This window comes from Motacilla alba, chromosome 4, assembly GCF_015832195.1.
Source record: "Motacilla alba alba isolate MOTALB_02 chromosome 4, Motacilla_alba_V1.0_pri, whole genome shotgun sequence".
NCBI lineage: Eukaryota > Metazoa > Chordata > Aves > Passeriformes > Motacillidae > Motacilla > Motacilla alba.
This window is the reverse complement of record NC_052019.1, coordinates 29,303,846-29,325,827: the sequence shown is the minus strand read 5'-3', so window position 1 is coordinate 29,325,827 and position 21,982 is coordinate 29,303,846. Positions and strand designations below refer to the sequence as shown.

General features: G+C 41.8%; 1 protein-coding gene across 2 annotated transcripts; it reads right to left on the bottom strand.

Annotated features, from left to right (window-relative positions):
- Window positions 1-103: 103 nt before the first annotated feature.
- Window positions 104-21,233, bottom strand: PDGFRL (platelet derived growth factor receptor like). Of its 2 annotated transcripts, none has more exons than XM_038136108.1 (6): window positions 21,158-21,233; window positions 13,191-13,485; window positions 5,812-5,963; window positions 4,250-4,543; window positions 3,820-3,959; window positions 104-766 (listed from the first exon to the last, which is right to left on the bottom strand). In XM_038136108.1, exons 1-6 carry the CDS (start codon window positions 21,210-21,212, stop codon window positions 578-580), a joined length of 1,125 nt encoding a protein of 374 aa, XP_037992036.1. In that variant the 5' UTR covers window positions 21,213-21,233; the 3' UTR covers window positions 104-577. The 2 variants fall into 2 exon arrangements, with proteins under 2 accessions (XP_037992036.1, XP_037992037.1); XM_038136109.1 differs by lacking the exon at window positions 21,158-21,233 and adding an exon at window positions 16,243-16,260.
- Between the last annotated feature and the right edge of the window lie 749 nt (window positions 21,234-21,982).

Genomic DNA, 21,982 nt, shown 5'->3' with positions numbered 1-21,982 from the left:
ATTAAATATATGTTAAGGTCCTAGAGGGTATTCATCTTCACCAGGAGAGAAAATTTTGTGATTGTCTTTACCACACATATGAAAGTGAGCACACACACATTTATGTTTTCATAATGTTCGGAAATTTAATTATTCTTGCAAAATAAACAACTGCTATTGGCTAACTTTGTTACAAGGCTTTTTTAGTTTGCTTTTTTGTTGTTGTTGTTTTAAACGTGTACAGTACTCTTAATGTTAAAACTGCACGTTCCACACAGCGGGCTGACCTCATGCAAGAGTCTGAGGGAAAGACCATATGCAAAGGAAAGCCCAAAGAGCACCTGTTTCTAAATATGCACACACCCTAGGCATGTTCAGACTTACACTTTAATGCTTCATTGTAGTTTCATTAACTCACAACCCACTACTGCTGGACAGAGAGAACTCTGTTGTGGCCTGTCAGGCTAGTCGACATGAAATGCATTGACATATAAAAGAAACAGTGGGAGAAAAGCTACGTTTAAACATTAATAAGGAAAATTAATGGCTATAATGTCAAATAACATACAGGTCAGTCCACAACCAGAAGTCTTTTCTATCACTTCAGTTCAACTTTGGTAGCGACTGTTGTTTCTCCTTGTAGGTTCTGAGCTATACAAACATAGTTTCCCACATCTGTGTCTTCAAAATCCTCCACAAGAAGAACACTCTTTGAGATTCTTGTAGTATGGCCAATTCCTCTGTTTATCAATCTCCAGAAGTTTTGAATAATCACAGGCCTTCCGGACTGTTAACAAAACAAAACAAAAACAACCCACCCACATAAAATAGGTGATTCCACAAAGTGTATTTAGTGACACCACCCCACCACCTTGAAGGAAGAGGTTGGAGAGGACGAGCCTGTATCCAAAAGTCAGCCCTAAGTAAGGGAACTGAAGGTGTCTGGCAGTGGCAGCAACATTCCTGCATTAAATATTGATGTACCAATAAGCTATGCCAAATAAGGATCATGCAGTGGCTCTTCCACTCCAAGCACGGGTACTGGGCTTGCCAAAGCTCTGCCTTGGAGCCTGTGCGTGAGCTCAGTTTTAGGCCACCTACTGATCAAATAGGTGAGGAGGCCTGGGGGAGGTGTCAAGATAGATGTGTGAGCTCATTTTCAGACTTCAAGCATGTCTCAAAAAGAAGGCAGCAGTGGCATGAGGTAGCTGACAGAGCTTTCATTCTCTTTTAGCATAGTCAATAGCTGTAAGTCACATGTTGAAAGCTAATTCCTCCTCTAGTTTTAGAAAACACTACATCAGATAACGTAGAAACAAACAGTAACAATACTCAAATACTTCTGAGTTAATCTTCACATTTTGCTTTCCAAAATGTGTATGTAACTTCAAAGCCAAAAATACAAGTCCCCCATGTTTATATAAAAAATGCTTTTTCGTAGTTTTTGTTGTTGTTGTTGGTTTGGTTTTTGTTTGGGGTTTTTGTTTGGTTTTTTTTGTTTTGTTTTGGTTCGGAGTTTTTTTGTTATTAAATAAAAAGTGCTTTTTTCAAAATTCTATTAGGCAGTTCTCTAATGGACTGGTTATGAGGTCACACTGTCTGTCTGGCACCTCAGGAGGTCACAAAATACTGAGTAAGAGAAATTGGCCCAATGATAGACTAAGGCAGTCTCTTCTTCCAAAATCCAGCAGCTGCTAGTCAGCACACTGGCTTCTGCTATACCAACAACTGGGATAAAGATATAAAAATGCAAGAGAAAGGTTTCTGTGTGGAAACCATCTTCCCTTGCCTCATGACATAGATGGATTAACCACGTACCAATATGAATGCTACAAGCCTTAAGCTAGATGTAGCAATAGGATAAGTTAGACACTTATGCAGAGTCAAAGCTACAATCTCACACTTGCAAAATGACCAGTACAAAGGCAGCTCTCAGTCTTCCTGAAACTTAGGGATGAGTCACAGTGCAGTAACAGGGAATGCCTAGGAAGTGGCAGGCATTACCAGCTATAGAAAAAAAAAACCCATAAAGGTTCTTGGCAGTTATAAATTTAATAGAAATTCTTAAATGTTTAAAAGCAATTAAGCCACTTAGCAAAGCACTACCTCCTGTTCCAAGCCTGAAAATTAAGTGCTACCTACAATCAAGCAATATTGCACACTTCATTCAAGTATATGTTACTTCTTAAATATAGCAAGTGGAACATCCTTGACCCTACTGAAAGTGAAGGTAAAGGCTGTGCAAGGTGGACCCTGTTTACCTGGTTAGGCTCTTGCTAGTCCATTTTCCCTGAAACTAACTGCCTGCTTTGAAGCCTGTTGCATGGAATCAGATTAAGGGTGGATCTGTATGCATTCACAGCAGGTGAATGAGCAAATGCAATTGTCAGGGAGTGGCAAGGGGAAAAAGGAAAAAAAATCAACTGAGTGGATAAAAAGCAGAAGGAGAGGCTAATGACTGCTGAGACAAAATGAGGGTCTCTACAATGCACCATACCTACTGACAAGCAGAGATTGATGTGCTGCTTCTGCTCAGGAATCAGGCAGTAGGTGAGAGCCCAGCTATGGGCTGGGACAAAACCATCCCTGAGCTCCCAGCACTGAAAGCAGCATGAATTTGGAAACATCCAGTGAATCTTAGAACAACTTCAGTCCTTTTTCTTGCATAAAAGGTCTGTACGACCAGCACCACTGATGGTCCTGTCTCTTCTCCTTCCATCCCACCTTTTTTCTTTGCAGTATGTGAATGCTCTCAATAAATGTTAAGTTCTCCAACAAGCATGCAGTGCTTCTACTCTGACATTTACTTGATCCTTTTGTTGGGGGGGCAGAAACCCAAACACAACTCTCCCCTCTCTATCCCCAGGCACAGCTGGAGCTGAGATAGTTTACCCTAGTGGATAAGCACACAGGCAGGCCACAGGCCAAAGCCTCTCTCACCCCCGCAGGTGGGTGCAGTGAGAGGGTGTGGTCCTCTGTTGACAGCCCATGTGCCCTGCACTGCAGCTCTAGTATCCACAGCAAACAAGGGAGATAACCTGCATGCTTTAGCTGGTTATATTCAATCAGTGCTAGAGAGGTGTAAACATGCACATGCCAGCATGCATCAGGTGCAGTAAAACCACTGGGAGCAGCTGGGCCAATAACAGCCAGCAAACCAGGCTGGGGGCAGCCTGGGAAAGATGCAAAACTAGGGTGGATACTAACAAGATGAAGAGTTTTGGAAGGCCAAGCTGGGTCTAGAATGATTAAAAAATGAGCTCCTGCTGTAACAGGTGAGGGTGGTTAGAGGGAAAAGAGAAGAGACCTTCAGTGGTGCTACTCAGATACATCTTATTTTGTGCAAGCGACCACAGATTCACATTGTGTTTCCTGTGGATTCTTTCAGATAAGGCTGGGCAGAAGCAGATTCTGCTTCAGGATATGGGCAAGCTTAAAAACTCTGTGCTGGGATAATTCATGCACCCAAGCCATGGAGAAAGAAGGGATATCAAATGCAGAGGCATTACTGGGGCCTTGTGGCTTGCCCTAGGACAGTCTCCTGACGCTGGTTGGCTTTGACCCTGTCTGAGGCTTTCTTTGGAAATGCTGCCAGAGGCCAAGGATCTCTGGAATGGAAATCTGATGGAGGAGTGAGCTTTGCTGAATTTGATTTTTACTAACAGGGCTCTCCAGCTTCATCCCTGTGTGACTTGTCAGGGAAATTCTCAGGGAAAGACAGGCTGAAGTTGAAAGGGGACATGCTGCCTCCTCCTGCCAGCATGCCTGAACTGGCAAGAGCATTCAAAACACTGCCTTTGTGAAGAACAAACCGTTTCAGGCAGGGCATTCACCTCTTACCTCTCGCCCTGGATACTGCCACCTGAAGTTCACATCCACATCTGGCTCCCCAAGGACTGTGCAGACGACATGAACTCTGTCACTGAGTCCGGCTCTACTGGATGACACAGCAATTGTGGTTGAGGGTGGGCCCTTGGGAACTGAGACAGTGTTCAGAAACGAAAAATTAGCTGCTAAAGTTAAATACACTGATAAAATTGAGACTCAGTTTTTGACTCAGTCTGCTTAATGCAACAGGTGTTTTACACCTGCAACTTTCCCCTCTAAACTGGGAAATTTGCTGGAATTTAAACCTGATAAATGTTTTATCACATGTACTTTTGATCAAGGTTTTAAAACTCTCGTTACACTACTTATTTCACTTTCTAAAAATTATTTTCCTAGTGTCAGCAGAAGAGTCAATTTAAGCACAGAGAAAACTGCACTTTACCTTCCACATAGAGTAGGTGATATTTGATGGAAATCTGAGGTGCTCCCTGTGACTCTGCTTTGCAGTAGACAATACCTTTATGATCAGAAGTAGGGTGCTGGAAGACAAAACCCTTCTTTGCATCATAAATAATATCAGTTCCATCTGTTTCAATTTCTTCTGCTGGAAATTCCCTGTGAAGAGTCACTTTTGCTGAAGGAGTAGTAACACGGCACGGGACGACTGCAGGTTTATCTGGGTTCAGGTAGACAATCTCAAAATAACTGGGAGTAGGTACAAAAAGTTCCTCTTTGTCTGTGCAGAAGAGTTGACATAATTACAGAAATAATTACATCTTGGTTTAACAGAAAGAAAGTACATTTGACAAGAGAAAATAGCTGTGAGCAACATTTAAAACAAAAAGCTTTGGCTTAATTTTAATATGCACACGCACAGAAGAAAAAAGAACATTGCTTGCATTAAAAGACATTAAATTGGAAATAAAAACGAAGTATTTTTTTAATCTTAAGAAAATCTTTGGAATGTCCTTTAGTGAGCTTCCAAATACTTATCTGGATCCCATCACCACTGGTAAGATAGGGACTACTAGAAAAATATACTTTTTGAAGCTACAGACTTTTTATACCTATGCTTTTAGTCAAAATGTTTGATTTACTGTCCTAAGTAGAAGAAATATTTAGTGCCCTCAGAATCACAGTTAAGGAGTATTTCCATAATTGGCATGCTTCTTGGAAACCTAAATCTGAAATTCCTCTTTCTAGCACAAGCATTTATAGAATAATTTGACTGAAAAGTTTATTCCAGCCTTCCTAAGGAATGTATCCTAAAAACATTAAGCTCTTCTTTCTCATGGTCCAATTTAACTCCAAAATGTATTGCAAACAATCCTATCTTAACATTTTGTACTAAAACATTTTCTAGCCACAAATACTTAAGCTCTAATGAGGCATCAAAGGTTGTTTTACTATTCAGAACAGTTTCCAGAATAAAAAATGAACCACGTGATTTCAGCTCTGTTGTACCAAGCAGCAATAAACTGTGCACAGGCTCTGGGGGACATCACATGCACCTGAAGAGTGTTTTGCCTCTCAACATGCTAAAATGACTCCTCAGAGAAATTGTGGCCTCATTGAGTTTTTTAAGGCAGTGCAAGTAACTGGAATGAAGTGGCAGGGGGGGAAGAGTCCATGGGGTCATCTAAATGCCATGACAAAATTAATCTTCTGCACAGATTTATTTTCTTTATCAAGACACATTTTCAAGAATTAAAACTTTTTTCAATTATTTTTGTAGGAAATCCTCAGAAAGTGTGTTGTAAGGTATGTGCTTTTCATTGCATTATCCATTACTTTGGGTATTTTGCATAATCTGAGGGAAAATGGACTCCAAAAAATCACACTAAGCAAGTAACTTTCTGCTCACAAGCAGTCTTCATTAACATCCACTAAAAATAGATGAAAACTGTAGCAGTAAAATCTTGACAATGAAATCACTGATGTAGCATTATTCCTGTCTTACCAGCAAATATATTTCCATTAATAATCCCCCAGTGAGTTAATTACCTGTGAAAAAGATGTATGTTGACCCTGTTTTAGTCTCATCCTTCCTGCATTTGTTACCATGGCACAGCTGAAGCCAGCAGCTGTATTCACCTGTGTCTGCTGCAGTGGAGTTTGCAAGGATCAGCTGACTGTACCTGTCAAGCTGCTTTATGCTGTGGAAAAATAAAAACAAAAGGCAAAGACAAGCACGGATGTGTTTCCTTGTATATTTCTGTCAGCTCATTTCCACTTTTGATTTTTTTATTCCTTCTCTGCAACTGACCACTTTTCACTTTCAGAGCTCTGTTGCAACTTCCCCTTTTGCTCCAGCAGAGACTGTTTACATGAGCAGTTTTATTGATTTTAACTACATACAAGAGCTTGCAAGACAAAAGTCTTGTACAGTTCATTTTTGGATTCCTTCAAGTCTCCATTTTGAAACTGGACTGTGACTGTTCTAGGCCATGTGTTCATCTATGTTTTGGCCTAGTTTGTCCATGTACAGCCCTTTCCTTCATTCTACACATCAACCCACATGCATCTCAGTCCTTTTTCAACACTGTAACACTGCTTCAACAAAATCTTGACAAGCATAATTGTCAAGTAGTTAGTAGCAGGTATTCTACTGAGAGTTTGTTTAATAATTTCTGCCTGCTTTCAGTGTAAATGCTTTACCAGTTTTTAACATACCAGCCCAAGTTTCCACTTGCAAAGAGCTGCTACCTCAGCTTGGATTTGTCCTGCAAATTAAGTCATTTTGCATCACCTACTCCTGTGGTCTAAGTCACCTCACTGCAGTTTCCTCCACATCCCTTGGCTATTTTAGAGCATGACCCTGAGAACTGCTGGAGGTGTACTGGCAGTGCCATCATGTAACTACACAAAATTCAGCCTGTGTGATTATTTCAGACTTGATTTGCCTTTTTTTTCCTTCTCCTGAATTTCCCAGGCACATCTCTCAGCAGATTGACCTCTGTAAATGTGCAAACATTTATACATATGTAGGCATATACATAGATACTGACAATTATTCTAAAAGGCAAAGGTCCTATCTTTTGAAATACAGCAGCTACAGTCTCACTTTGTTCTTTTTTTATCTATTTTAAAGTTTACCTTCCTGGCTCTTTCTGGCAGACAGATGGTGGTGTGGTTGGCAGTCTACTGGGTTGACTTTTGACGGATTGCAAAAGCAATGGCCCAAAAGTACCAGTTCTCAGGGAATCCTGTCAGCACAGCCACATGGCAGTACTGATGCTGCTCCAACCCTTAAAAATAGTCTTTTCAACCAGCTGCCTTTCATGGTAGAGGATCTAGGTCATGAAGGGCTCCCTCTTTCCTTTGCAAGACATTGAGTTACAAGGTAATTTCTTTCTAACCAAGTCAGGAATGATTTTTCCAAGTTAGGTATTTGATAATGAACTTCTTTTTACTGTTTTAAAAGGGATTTGGACAAATACACAGCTTGCATGAAGTATGAACAGCTCTCATCCTCACTCAACTGTGGGTTTTTGAATATTTACTACCCTCCTAATTCTTGCTAATGTGGCAGTTATTCTGTAAAGCAGATACCCAGAATAATTTCTTTCTGGGATCAGCATTTTTGAAGAAATTTTTATCCTTTTTTAAGAGTTTTGCTTAACTCTCCATTGCAGACAGAATAACTGTTTAAAAACAGAGGCCACCACTTCAGCTGCATGTGCTTCCCAGAAGTTCTGGCTCCCCAGGTACCAGCAATCACAAGCAGCAGTCCACATAAGCCAATACTCAGCCTTCCGCCAGGCCAGCAGCTTAGAGACCAAAAGCACACAAATACACACCTCAAACAGAGATAACTGAGAACTGCCTTTTCCACTAAGCCCTCCGACACCATTAGATCCACACCAACACAGACACACGTGGATCCACCACAGGGCAGTTTTGAGGCCTTCCTCAATAAACAGGCAAATCACAATTCCTATCCACTAATGCACTGGTCCTACACAACCTTGTCTGGTTCCATTTTTTAGAATCATGTAATAATGGTGCAGTAGCCTTTCCATTTTTAATATACACACTACCTGACATTATAAACTATCTTCAGTTTTTGGATAACTTTTGAGAGATTCCTACCTGTGCAAGAGAACACGCTGTGTATCACACCCAAAATGAAGAAAAGATAAACCCAAAACATGTCCTAGTCTGCATTATTACTATTTAATTTCACAGTTCACATTTCACAGGCTATATGACAACCTCAGAATAAAATGTTTTCCAAGGATCAAGAAATAAATGTCTACAATACAGAGAAACCATTATGCCAGAACTCTTTTGCCTTCAATCATTAATGCAGACACTGAGCTATAGCTTGAAATCCCAACAGATAGCAAAATAAGGTCAGAGTTAATTAATTATTGTACAGTGTGTTCTTCTTAACTGTGAACAAGCTACTCAGTAATAACCCAGCAAGGTAGTCATCCACAAACATGCAGTAACAAAACCTGGCATCTGAGAGTGCAGGTGTTGAAACTTGAGACATGACCATATTAAGCAGACAAAACAGGCCATAAAGTATAAATGCTAAATCCTGCAGCTAACCAATTTCCAGGGTAACGTATCATTTCATTAGTATTTCAGATGGTGGGAAATCTGACCCAGAAGCCAAAACTTTGCTGTATTGTAGATGTCACAAGGTAAAAATGTTGTATATACAAACATTACCAGACTGTTTAAAGAAACTAGAAACATAGCCCAAAATCTTATTCCATACATTCATCTTATTAAACTTTATTTAAAGTTCAGAAGATTTTTTGTCAGAAAACTATGCCACATTTATAAGCTAATATATATTTATATTAAAAATATCTATATAGACAGTGTACATAGCATCACTCAAAGAGCATCTACCCAACTACTCTCAAGTACCTGCATCCATACTGACAAAAGAGAGCTTATCTCAAATACACACTCACTGGGACAGGAACATAACATCTTGCTGTTTTACACAAGAAAAAAATCCTTAGCTTTTAAACTTCAAAGCACAAGCAGCAAAATCAAATTCAGTTATACACATGAGCACAACTGACATCCCACTAAGCCTGTGGGATGCATTCACTGCATTCAGTGAAAGCTGTCTAATTTCAATCTAATTCTGGCCCCCACCACACCCAGTTTCCTCAATATCTGTGGGAGTGCTCCTGTCCAGACACCCTCCTCTTACACAAATGTACATGTGATGCATGTCCAGCTGTTTGCCCCAGTTTCTTCCATCAGAGCAGCCCCATTTCACATCAGTTTACAGGCAAAGTCAAATGCAGCGGGTCTTCAGCAGGGGAGAGACCCATGCTCCAACCAGGCAGCACAGAGACTGTGTGAAGTCAGAGCAGCTTTCTGCTATAAAGCTTTAGCAAAGGGAAAATGTGCCTGCCCTTATTTTTATTTTCATCCCTCTCATATGTTGTAGATCCAGTTTCTGGGTGAGCCTCCACTCATTAATTTGTTATTCACAGTCTTACAAAACAGCATTCCAGCCCTTCCTACTGGGGGTGCAAGAGCAACCTCTGACTGTTAACACCGCCAATGCGTTTGGCCAGTTCAGCCAGCACACAAAATTTCCAGACACAAAAAGTATTTTAAGTGCTGCACAAAGCAAGAGAGCATTACAGATAACAGGCTAGCTCTGAAGTTCTGCAGCAAGCTCGTGTGTGTCCTTAAGCTGGGAACCATGTTTGCATGATTCAAGCTTTCTCTCAGAGCAGTTGAGACTGCTCACTGCAGTCTCTTAAAGCTAAGTAAATTGTTTCAGTGTGTACTGTTGTATACTCCAGTTAGAGTAGTGGAATGGCTGAATTTATGCTCCTTCTCAGCAAGAAGCAGCCAAAGAGTCCTCCTCCTCCTCCTTTCACTCAGCATCTCTCACTCCCTCAGATATGATAATTATAGCACATGTAACAGCTCCAGACCCATTAAAAACCGAGACTCACTAGCACAGCAAGTAAAATATTTTATTCACCAGGTTGTAGAGTACGCCTACAAGGACAAATTCAATGAAAGCATAGCCACTAATACTACAGAAATGGTTTTTCTAATGAAAATCTTCCTCTTTAGAAAAGGCATATTGTCCCCCAGATTGCTGTATTCTCCGTACCATATGGGCGAGTTAAAAATGTGGTAAGCATAGCATGGAGGCAAAACATCTGGGTTTTATCCCTACTTCTTTTTGCAACCACCCATAGGAAATACATGACATTGATGCTAAATTTAACTAGTAGCAAGCCAAAATACCAGAGTAGTTCAATTTGCACATACCTTCTATTATTTAAGGGAAAAGTAAGAACTGGATGCCTGAGCATCTGTTGCTATGAACAGAAGAACTGTAGTCATTAGTCTCCAGCAACTGCAGGGATCTCATGACCAGTGTCTCTCCTCCTTTTCACTTTTCCTCTGGCCCACCAACCCACTCCTTCATTTTCCATTACCTCCTTTTGGCCCCATCACTTCCCCCTGTTGCTGCCATCAATTCTGGTTTGCACTGGTGCCCCAAGTCCAGCAGGACCCACATAGAAATCTAAGGTAAAAAAGGCCCAGCCCAGTTAATTAGCTGGGTTTTGCCCCACACCTCACTAACTGGTAATGAGGGGATTATCTTACACTTGGTCTTTAAGTACCCAAAAAATGTTAGAAGATACTGGACATGTTTCTACCTAGATGATTAAACAATTTCTGCTGTAGGTAATTATTTGCTAATAAGTTTTCTGAATCTCCCCCCCCCCCCCGCCCTACATTAATCATTTTGTTTTAAAATAATGAAGGTAATGTATTAATAAAATTTTTTAAATTGCCTGTTGCAGTTGATGCTTGGTGCATGGTGTGCATAGTCCATGAGGAAGATCTAAGCTCCTCTTGAAAGGTCATAGCTTTGGTGACCTTTTCTAGTGCCAGCTCACTTACGAACGCTGCCAATTGAGCTAAGTAACATGGTACCTTTATGGTACTTCCAGTCAAAATCCATCAAACCTTTCTGAAACCACAGAGCACAAATTTCAAATTTCACATTCTATAGAGCGGACTTTGTTTCACAGGCACCTATTAGCACTACAGCAAAGACCTTGAGATAATCACCAAAGCCATGCTAAAAACATGATGAAAATCCTTTAGCTGCACAGGATTCTGTGGTCAACGTCTCCGTAAATTATTACTACTCTGTGACGCTGAAATCTGCTTCTAATCTATGTTTTCAATTTCTCTAGTTAATTTTAGGATCTTCTGCTTGCATTCAAAACTGATGATTTAGTCAAACACAGCCTTACTGCTTTACCAACTTATTTCAAAAGCAATGAGCATTTCAATACAGATCTTAAAGTATATGCCTTACATACTTCTACAATAAAATAAATACTTTTGCAAGTTACATCTACCCAGTCAAAATGTTTTATAGCACTTATTTTATGTGGCATAAGTAACTTTTGCTGTATGGTAAATTACCACTGTTAACTTGACTGAGTACAGAAACATAAATTACTGAAGTAACAGGATCCCAAGCTACTTCAAAATGGAAACCAGAAAACTACACAATCATGACATAAATATCTTTTTTCTGTTTTCCCAAAATATCTCAATTTCTTGTATTTTGTCCCACATGCATCAACAAAGAACACTTAATTTTGCATGAGAGGAATAGACAGTCAAATAACCAATTAGGAAGCATTCAGATTCCTCTCCAAAAACCCTGAATATTTCAATGCTGCCTTCTTCAATGCCAGATTCTGACACTCAGATAACATGGCCTGGAGGTCTACAGGACCAAACCAGGCCAGCAACCTATTTGCAAATGCACAAAACATTAAGACAGACTTGAGAACCACCACCACATACATGCACACTCCCTGCTGGTTTGCTCATCCAGCTCTGGCTTGCTGGGAGGCCAGGTCTGTACTGCAGCTAATACACGCCACCTGCTGAAAGAAACCTGGATAGAACAGCATTCCTTGTAAAAGAATAAGCAGTAGCAGGTTAGAGAAGCCACTAGATCTTTTGACAGATATTGCTGTGATAAGCCCACAGCAGGACCCAGCTTGCTGCTGTAACTTATTGTGGCAGAAGCTTTGCACTCAGCCAGGGCAGTCCTTGGGCACCTCAGCCAACACGAGACAAGGAAATAATGGCCCAAAGAACTGGCTCATGAATTACAGGAGGATGTGCTAGAGATCACAGTGGGTAACTGCCATTCATCAACACTCCCCTTGGGAAAGAGAAGTGGAAAGAAGAATATATCTGAAAAACTAATTAACTGGGAGTGATTTTAAGGTAACATCATACCTGTACATAAGTACAGTACCTGAGATTCAGATAACCTGAGTTACTTAGAGAGAGCATACTCACTTGTACTTCATTTAGGAACAACAGGACAAGAGCAGCTGACATCTTGATTCATACCTCTGTGCCCCTCTCACCTAATAATCCAAGAAAAGCTAACAGTTTTTTCTTTGGGTACCACTCACAGTTCTTCACAGTCTCCATAAAACAGCCAGTGAAAACAAACACTTCTCAGAGCAATAAAATACTTGTGAAAGACATCCTTAAGCTCCTTATATGCCCCTCCTCTTTCTAATACAGAACTAAATTACTACATTTAATCTACATTTAGCTACGTGTACTACCCTGAAAAACCAGGAGGGCAATGTATGGAGAGTGTCAGAAAAGATGTTCAGAGCAACAGGACACTCAGATGGTGGGGCAGTCAGTTCCTCTTCCTGCTCTAACAAATCTTTCTGTGGTTTTCATTAAGATATCACAAGATGAAAGAAAAAGCTTTCCTCAATTTAAAATGACAACCCTCAGCATTAAACTCTGATGCAACACAAGCCCTGCAATTTCATTTTGCACACAAAGGCAACTCTGACTGAACCACTACTCTCACTTGCTCCTTAGCATGAAGGCTGGTGTATTTTTTGCTAGTTAACAGATGTGGGTTTGAGCTTCTTCAGGAAATTAACCTTACTACCTCACATGGTAGCCACATTAGAAACCAGTACAGCCCAACACGAGCAGGTCTCTGCAGAGCAACAGAGTTGGCAGTGAGCATCTGACATCCACATACAAATCTTGAGAGTTCTACTTTGGACCAACCCTAATGTGGTTCCCTGTTTGTGGCTGGAGCACAATGGTGAATGTCATCATAATTTTAGTTTCATCTGAAGGAAACAGAGTTCACATGCTGTAAGACTATCCCACAGTGCACATCACAAGGCAGTAACTGGTGATGACTAGAAGTAGCTCATCCTTTTTGTGGACACTAAAAACTATTAAATAGAACATCATGACTGTAAAAATGTAAACAAACAAACAAAAACACCAGTGGTGCTGAACACAATAAGGCAAAAAAAGTTCTGGATTTTTCCTGCAAAAAATGAAAAATAGGTTACCTGAGTCTGGAGTCTTTAAAGGTGTCTAAATAAGAAGGATAGTTCCAAGTAACATTACTCCCCTTACATCGCAACTCTATGCTTTGTCCTGCAGCCAGGCTTAAGGTGGCAGCTAGTTTCTGGAAATGACCTTTATCCATCACCTGTGTCAGTATGGACTGGGACTTCAAAGAGGAATCCACAGACTCTCTCTCCTTCATTTTGGGATTCTTGGGTTTTACTCTCTTGTTAACAGGCTTAATTTTGTTTTCTCCTGGTTCTTTGGGACGCTTATTCTTTGCAGGCTGTCCAATAACTGGTAAAATAAAGAAAAGAAGGCAATGTTACTGATTAGAAAAAGTTTATATAGTCTTTTGGAAAAACAAAAAATCTTCTTTATTATCCCAGAGAATAACTGAAGTTTTTTTCTTCCTAGAAAAGATGCATAGAACTTAGTAAGAGGTAATAATTTCCTTAAGTTTTTGAAGTCTGCCATGACCCATTTTCCTGGGGAAAAAGGAAAAAAAAAAAGAGCGCTTTCAAGAACATGTGGAAAATCTATACTTACATAAGCAGAGAAATATGCAAGGTATGAAAACTTTACAAATGGTAAGGCAAAGACAGACAGCACTTCTATCTGCAGCCACTTTTTTCATTTCCACCTCCTGGCGTTGCCATGCAGCACTCAATGCTGCACAAGCTCTCCACATTCATGTCACATGCCCATCACTTCTGCATGTCCTCTTCACACACCACACTTCCATACGGGACACATGAAGAGCTCAGAAGTGTAGAATGTCACAACAATTGATGAAATACTAATAGTGATGCAGGTTTCTTAGTTTACAGTAATTACTTCATGCAAGTGATTTACTTGTCACTTCTCCATAGCAGCCATTTGTTTTGACAGTTCAGACGAAGACAGAATCTTATTTACAGAATTCACAGAATCACAGAATGACTAGGTTGGAAGAGATCTTAAAGATCATCGAGTCCAACCCTGCCCTAACACTTCAACCAAACCATGGCACCGAGTGCCACATCCAGTCTTTTTTTAAACACATCCAGGGATGGTGACTCCACACCTCCCCAGGAAGACCATTCCAGAACTTTATCGCCCTTTCTGTAAAAAAAATTTTTCTAATATCTAACAAATATTTCCCTTGATGCAGCTTAAGACTGTGTCCTCTGGTTCTGTCAGGTGCTGCCTGGAGAAAGACACCAACCCCCAGCTGACTACAACCACCTTTCAGGAAGTTGTAAGAGTGATAAGGCCACCTCTGAGTCTCCTTTTCTCCAGGCTAAACAAAAGAGACAAACAGTAAGAGATTTCATTACCTCTTTGAGACAACAAGGATGCCCAGTTGCCTTAACAAACAAAGGAAACAGAAAGAAAAAGCGACGTGTCTCAAATAGTTAAAAATAAAAAACAAAAAAAAAATTCCAACTTTAACTGACATCAGGAAGCACAGTCCTTCTGTGAGACAAGCCTAAAACTACTTTTGCCAGACACCAGAAACGCCACTAACTGCGCCTGACAGCTAATTCTTGTTTTCCACACGGAAACGCTGAGGTATTTCATTGTACAAATCAATCAACAGGCTCTCTCTGGAATGCAAAACTCAGCATACTCATATACTCAGCATAATTAAAGCTAGCACAGTCTGCCAGTATGAACAGCAGGACTGCCAGATTCCGGCCACTGATGGCTCCTGTGACACTCCTCAAACCCCAGCTGGACACCTCGCACCTGCAGCTTTGATTTCTCCAAGTCCAGGCTGATGTACAACACATTTCTTTTAAACAACACAGTGCCTTGTGAGCACAATTTTTTAAAACAGCAATTTGCAGCATTTTTTTTTCGCATTACATTAGAAAGGCTACAGTGAGTTAGGCCAAAATTATTTGCACTGACACCACCTAGTGTCAGATGCCAACAGGGAACAGGGCAACCATCTCTGCTCCTTTGATACTACTCTCCTAAGCTTCCAAGAACCTTTAGCTCAAGGGGGTCTGTGACCCACAGTTGTAACCATTTTATTGTGCTTGGCTGTTTTTGGTTTTGGGGTTTTTTTTTGTATTTTTTTAATTATATTGTCCTTGGATGTTTTCCTTCATTGATTTGTCTGGTCATTTTTGAAAATTACACAAATTACACATATATACTAGATGCCTTCCAGTTTTTGTATTAAATAAATAAATATCCATGCTTCTCCAACAACATTCTCTCCAACACATATACTTTTACAAAACTTGAGGGTTTTTGACTAATTTTCTTTCCAGACTGACAAGTCCTACTCCAATTGTTCCTGTAAAGAATATGCATCTTAAACAGTTCAGCCACACCACATTTGGGTGATGGCAAGAACACAAAAGCAGACCATCCACCAGGTTCAAGGTATGCTCAGATCTAGTTGTACATATTAATGGTGTCTTCCTTCCTGTCTAAACAGCTCATCACTTTTCAATATAGCAATATTAGGAGCTGACTTTTTTTAAAATAATCAAGTGTAATTCCAAGACCACTTTCCTAAGTAGGAACTATTGGTTAAAAATTCTTAAGTAGAAACCCATCAAGGCATAACCCATGAAGTTAGAACAGTTTGTGCTATTTAGTATCCACCAACATAAAATCTGAAGTCCTATTTTCCCTGCCCAGTCTTTCAAAATTGAGAGATCATTCTACAAGTCTTTACTGACAGTTTTCTTTTCTTTTAACAGCTACTTAAACATGCTGAAAAGCATGTGCCTTACAAGATCCCTGTTAAATTCAGCTGGTTAAAAGCAATTCTATCCATATGGCAAAAATACTAATTCCTACTCTTTATTTCCTATTAGTTATCATTCCATGAGAGGTCTTCCCTTGTCTCACAGCACACTGGTTCCCAGGGAATTTTTTACAAGAGGCTTAATAAAAGCCTACATCAGCCAATTCATCCATGGCCACACTCTTCCAAAAAGTCTTCAGAGAACCTCAGCAGATCCAAAGAACAAAATTTCTAAAGAAAGAAAAGAAAGAAAGAAAAAAAAAAAAGAAAAAAAAAAAAAAAAGTCATGCCAAAGCCATACTGACCTCAGCAATTCATGAGCTCAGTTTCGGTTTACAGAATACAGACTTCTGGCTTTGCACCTCTACCTCCTCCAAATATTGTAAATTACTGGGCTATTCCATTTCACTGGAAAGGTATAGTTATACGACATGATATAGGGATATGCAGTGGTATCACAATCAATTCAGTTGGAAAAGACCTCCGAGATGATCGAGTCCAACATCTGACCAAAACCCACAATGTCAATTAGGCCACAGCACTAAGTGCCATTCAATCTTTCCTTAAACATCTTCAGGGACAGTGATTCCATCACCTCCACTGGCAGTTCATCCCAATGCCTAACCACACCTACTGTGAAGAAATTCCTCCTAATGTCCAACCCAAACCTCCCTTGGCCCAGCCTGAGGCTCGTCCTGACACTTGCTGCCTGGGCCAAACCCCACCTTGCTACCACCTTCTTTCAGGTAGTTGTAGAGAATGATAAAGTCATCACTGAGCCTCCTTTTCTCCAGGCTAAGCAACCCCAGCTCCCTTAGTCACTCCTCACAGAACTTACCCTCTAGACCCTTCACCAGCTTCATTGCCCTTCTCTGGAAAAAGATGACACTAATGACAAGCTATGCATCTGGGTCAAGGCTTCACCAATTTCACATTCAAATTTCATTTACACCTCAGGTGTATATCATAACATCTTGGCACTTGAAAGGTTTCTGTTACTAATTTTCTCTCTCACTGATTCTTTTGGCATGTTAATGAGACGTCCTCTAATGATTCTCCCCATTGAGAAAAGTTCTATTTCAGAACCTGCTCTTACAGTGCTTCGTAGGATACTGCACTCTAAGTTTCTTCTGTGCTTATCATGTCACCATTTGCCATTAAAACCTCTCTAAGCACCTCCATAGTGAACACGGGTGTACATGGATAAATTTTTAAATTTCACTTTCTATAGATGCTCTTTCTTACCATATAGATGCCCATTCCTACCAGTCATAAAAATTCTGTAGCCACGTCTCCCTGCCCCATCATGGTACATCAGAAGAAGAAAAAGGATTTATGGCTGGTTTTATCCTTTTGTAAGCTGTTTCTCAAGCTCTTTGGTCTGCTTTATTCTGGTTTTTATATTCAACCCACATGTGAGTTAAGGAGCCTCCTCCTCTTATGTAATTCGCCCTTCCAAAATTAAACACATCAGTGGTTTCTTTGTCTTTTATTATTCCTGAAAGAATATCAGAACTACAGTCAGGCCGTTCCACAACAACATCTGAATCCAATTACTTGAGTACTGCTCCAGAGCAAGTCAAGAATTGCTGCTCTTCTGAGGGGCTCTCTGAATAGCAGCTCTAAGTCATTATTTGTGGCCATCTAAACAATTGCATTGTGCACCACACCTTGACGTGTGCGACCCAGCCCATATAAGGGGAAGTTATTCTTCCTTTTGCTTTTCTATGCAGTCCCTGCTGCCCCTCTGATTTTCCTTTACAGAGCAGTCACTACACATTGGGTGGTCAGTTACCAGGTTGGTTCTTCTCCACAGGGCTGCTATTTCAGCCCAAATGACTTTTACAATCAAAACCCATCAGGAAACAGATTTAACACACAAGTTTTCTTCAAAACATACTGCCACTTCTCCCTTGGGTAAGGTATTCCACCTTAATTCCATCACACTACGGTGCCCTAGCACTGTGAGGTTCCACTGACAGGCCTGATAAGCCTTTTGAAGCATTCCCATTTCATATTGGCCATTTCAGTTCCTTGTTCAACTTTCCAGATTACTCTGTAGCAGCACACAAGCTTTGGTTCAGCCTTCCCTTTTCTTTTTTTCCCCCCCATCAAACCCTACTGAAATTTGTTCAAACTACTCTTTGACATTTCCACTACTTCTTGCCAACCTCAATCCTGACATTATGTCTAAGACATATGGACCCTGCAACCTCACTCCTAGGAAATGCTCCATCCCATACTGTGTGCTCTGCCACATCTGAGACTCCGCCTTTAAGGAACTGTTAAAGACTCCCCTATGAAAGGTTTTCAATTTTAAGTGCCAGAAGCCTGGTTTTGATTTTCTCAAGATTAAGTTTTTCCTCTCCACACAAGCTCCCTCTGTTTCATATTTCTGCAGTTCAGCGAGTCTGAACACTTTCCTCCTACACCACACTCCCAGCTGCTCAATGAGAGCCCTGTCTGCCTGACCTTGTATTTCCCTGCAGGTGACAGCAGGGCCACTTCAGGAAACACATCAGATGAACTTTTATCTTCCTACACAGAAAACTTGGTTCTGCCTCTGTTGCACCTCCCAAACAGGCGAGTTTCCAAGCAAGCTGTGGCCATGCTCCTTCCCAACACTCCCCTGTAAGTCTGCCCAGATATCTACTGACCACTTCTAGCACCTCATCTGGACCTCACAATCCCGTCTTCTGTCTCAGCTGAATTAAATCTTTTTATGCCAGGTAACAAAATTAACTGCTACAGTACCACCCAAGGTAAAGAGGACACGCAATCAAATCCCTCCAGGAACACAGAAACCATCACCAAGAATCCTCCATTTCCTTATCCAATCTGCAAGACTTTCCCAAGAAAGGGAACAAAGTCAACCAGCCCATTTATGCAAGCACATGAATATGCCACGTTTGGGATATTTCACTGTCTCACTAGAGGTATGCACTGAGCCCTCACTGTTTTAATAACATAGCATTGCCTAGTGTTGCACTGCTTTAGTGCAACAGCATTCCTTATTATATATAAAAAGATAATAAAATTAAGACTTAGAAAAATATTAATTGAGAAAATGCCTCATTTCCCCCAATGATCAGCTCCTAAAGTTGGTTCTAAGTTGGTGTAGTAATTTCAGCTGCAACAGTACATTTGGGGTCCCTAATAACTCATCATGCCAAAGTAGGAGACTATGCATCCATATGCCACAGAAATATATCACACAGCACTTTTGCTCCTGGTTGACAGTATTTGTCTTACCCTATTCTTTAATGTCTGCCCCTTGTTCTCACAAATGTCACCCACACACCGATATCAAAATGGGTGTTAGTCATATAATTCTAAAAAGCATTTGTTTTTTGAGACATCTGCTGTATCCACATGCACACTCCACTGGTCTCACAGCTGCACAGGTTATAACTCAAGAAGGCCCCTGAACTTCAAGTGCCACCCTAGAGGACTTGAGAAGGAGTGTGTGAGCCTGGTCTCCCACAAGTACAAAGGAGTCACTGTCCACCAGACATACCCATTCCACTAGGCAGGCCCCATGCTACATCTTGACACCATCAGAGACTGAAAACTCTCTCAATTTATACTGATTAATTCTTCCTTGAGGTGAAAACAAAATAAGTGTGAGGTTACCATAAATTTAAAAAATAAAGTTAAAAATAGAAATAAAAAATAAATTGTGAGATTACCATAAAGTAAAATTAACCAGCAGGATTACTATATGAGGAAAGAGTCTTTGCAATTACAAGTAATGTAGCAGAACAAGCTGGATGCATCTCATCATTTGTGGTACTTCAAACAAAAAGTTAATCATCCAAACACAGATCCAATCTGGAGTGGCATATTTCAGTAGTTCATAAATTAATATAAAATAAATTAGGAAGACTATTTTGAAATCACAATTCCTACATTAGGATGTCTACATTTAGCTTTAGAAAAGAAACTCTTATTAAATATGCCTGGTTTCTTTCTCCCATTGCAAGCTTCTGGATGGCAGAGTGGGAAGCACTCAGTCACACATCAGCATAAATATGACAAACTGACAAAAACATAGGCTTGGAATATCTTTCTGTAGCCCAAGTTACAATTCATGTCTTATTCTGTGTTTTTATTGTCTACTTCTCAAATAGAAAACACTTTTCATTATGTGGTATACCCATAGATCAGATCCTTTAGCAGAAATCCTCTTCCACACCAATCTGATCCACAGTGCAATTCCTCTGCATGTAGTCGTGAGAAAAACTAGGCTGGAAAAGGCTTTTGGAATTCCCTTCCCATCTCTGTTCAGCGGCTCTGAACCACGTCCAGTTGAGCTCTGACTTTCCCAGAGGCTGGAGACCCTACAGCCTCCTCTGACAAATTCTCTCTGTGTTTATCAGCTCTTAGTGTGGAGGATTTTCTAATGTTCTTATAAGAATGTTCTCCTTATGACCTACTAAAGTACTTGGGGTAACTGCTTCTGCCTTTCACCACTCACCTAAGAGCCTGCCTCCTATTTCTCTACAAACCCTTCCATGGGTTATGTAGGCCTTGATCCCCAAGCCCTTCCACGGTGAAAAACAATGGAATTTTTTGTTGTTTCTTCTGAGTAAGTATTGATAAGTATCATGCACTCACATTTTGCAAGAGGGAAAGAGCCTCCCCTTTGCTAGTTAAAGTCTATGTAAGTCAAGAATTAGTTACGAGTGTCCCTTCCCCACCAAGACTTTCTCACAGCCTGAAGCTGCTGTGAGAAAAAAGTTATGAGTACTTCTCTCATCATACTCAAGTTATGAGCAAAGTTCGATGCTTTTGATCGAATACCGAAGCAGAAAGTCAAAACTCTTTTTGGTTGTTTTTTAAATCCGAGCACCACGTCCAACGCCGTCCCACGCCCAGCCCTGTCCGCTCCTCAGGCGCCACACGGGACTGGACGCGCACTCACACGTTCTACCCCAAAGAGAGCGGGCGGCAGGAGCAGCCGGGGCTGCTGCGGACGCCTCTCCCCAAAACCCAAGCCCACAATCTCGCCTGAAGGCTTCGGCGACCTGCTGGCCGCACACGATGCGAGCAACCCGCCTTCCCTCCGCCTCTGCCCAGCGGGACGGGAGCCCCGCCGCCGCCCCCTCCCGCGATGGCTCCCGCTCCTGTCCCGGGCACGGTCTGGCCGGCGGGTACGGCAGGCAAAGGGAAGCCGGCGGCGCCTCGCAAAGCGGGGGCACCCGTGGGCCGGCGGCTCACCGTGTGGCAGCGCTTCCTGCAGCAGCAGCAGGCTGAGGAGCACCCAGAGCCGCATGGCGGGAGCGGCCCGGGCGCGGCGGCGGCGGGGCGGGCGCGGCGCGGGGCGGCCCCGGGGCGCCTCAGCGGGGAGGGGCCGGGGCCGGGCCGCTCCCGCCGCCACCCGCCCTTCCTCGCTGAAAACCCGGTGTGAGGAGCGGGGCGGCAGCCACAGGACGTTCGGGGACGGCTGTTCTTGAAGCAGCTCCTCGGTGCCAGCTGCCGCTCGCCATACGAGGCTCTGCACAGGTCCGGCTGTTGGCGGGCTGCGCTGGGGCCCGCGGCCGGGTGGGCAGAGCGGAGCAGCGAGAGCCGCGCTTTCGGCTGCATTGCCGGTGACCCCGGGGCTGCAGTGGGGCACTGAACAGTGCTGGCCTAAGACAGCAAAACCAGATTTTTTACGTCAAACTCTTGCACTCGTTCCAGCCTGCCACACCGAAAGCTACCTACCTCCCTGTGCAGAAGAGAGGCGGTCTCTCTCTGGACACAGGTGAAGCTCATTGAGACATCTCTCTCTGCTGCTAGCAAAGAGATGGAAGTGGTAAAACTTGATGTTTGCCGCATGTGTGGTTCTGCTCACAATGAGCTGTAAAAAGCCATTCCTTGAAATTTGAGGGTTTCCTTGTAGGAGAAGGGAGAGGAAAATATGACTGGAGGGGCTGCAAAGGTAGATGCAAGGCTGGACTTGAACGGGGAGAAAAAATATGGTTGTCAGATATCAAAGGCAGATGCCGTAGTAAACACAACCACAGTCCAATGGGTATAAAAATAAATAAAAATTGTGTCCCT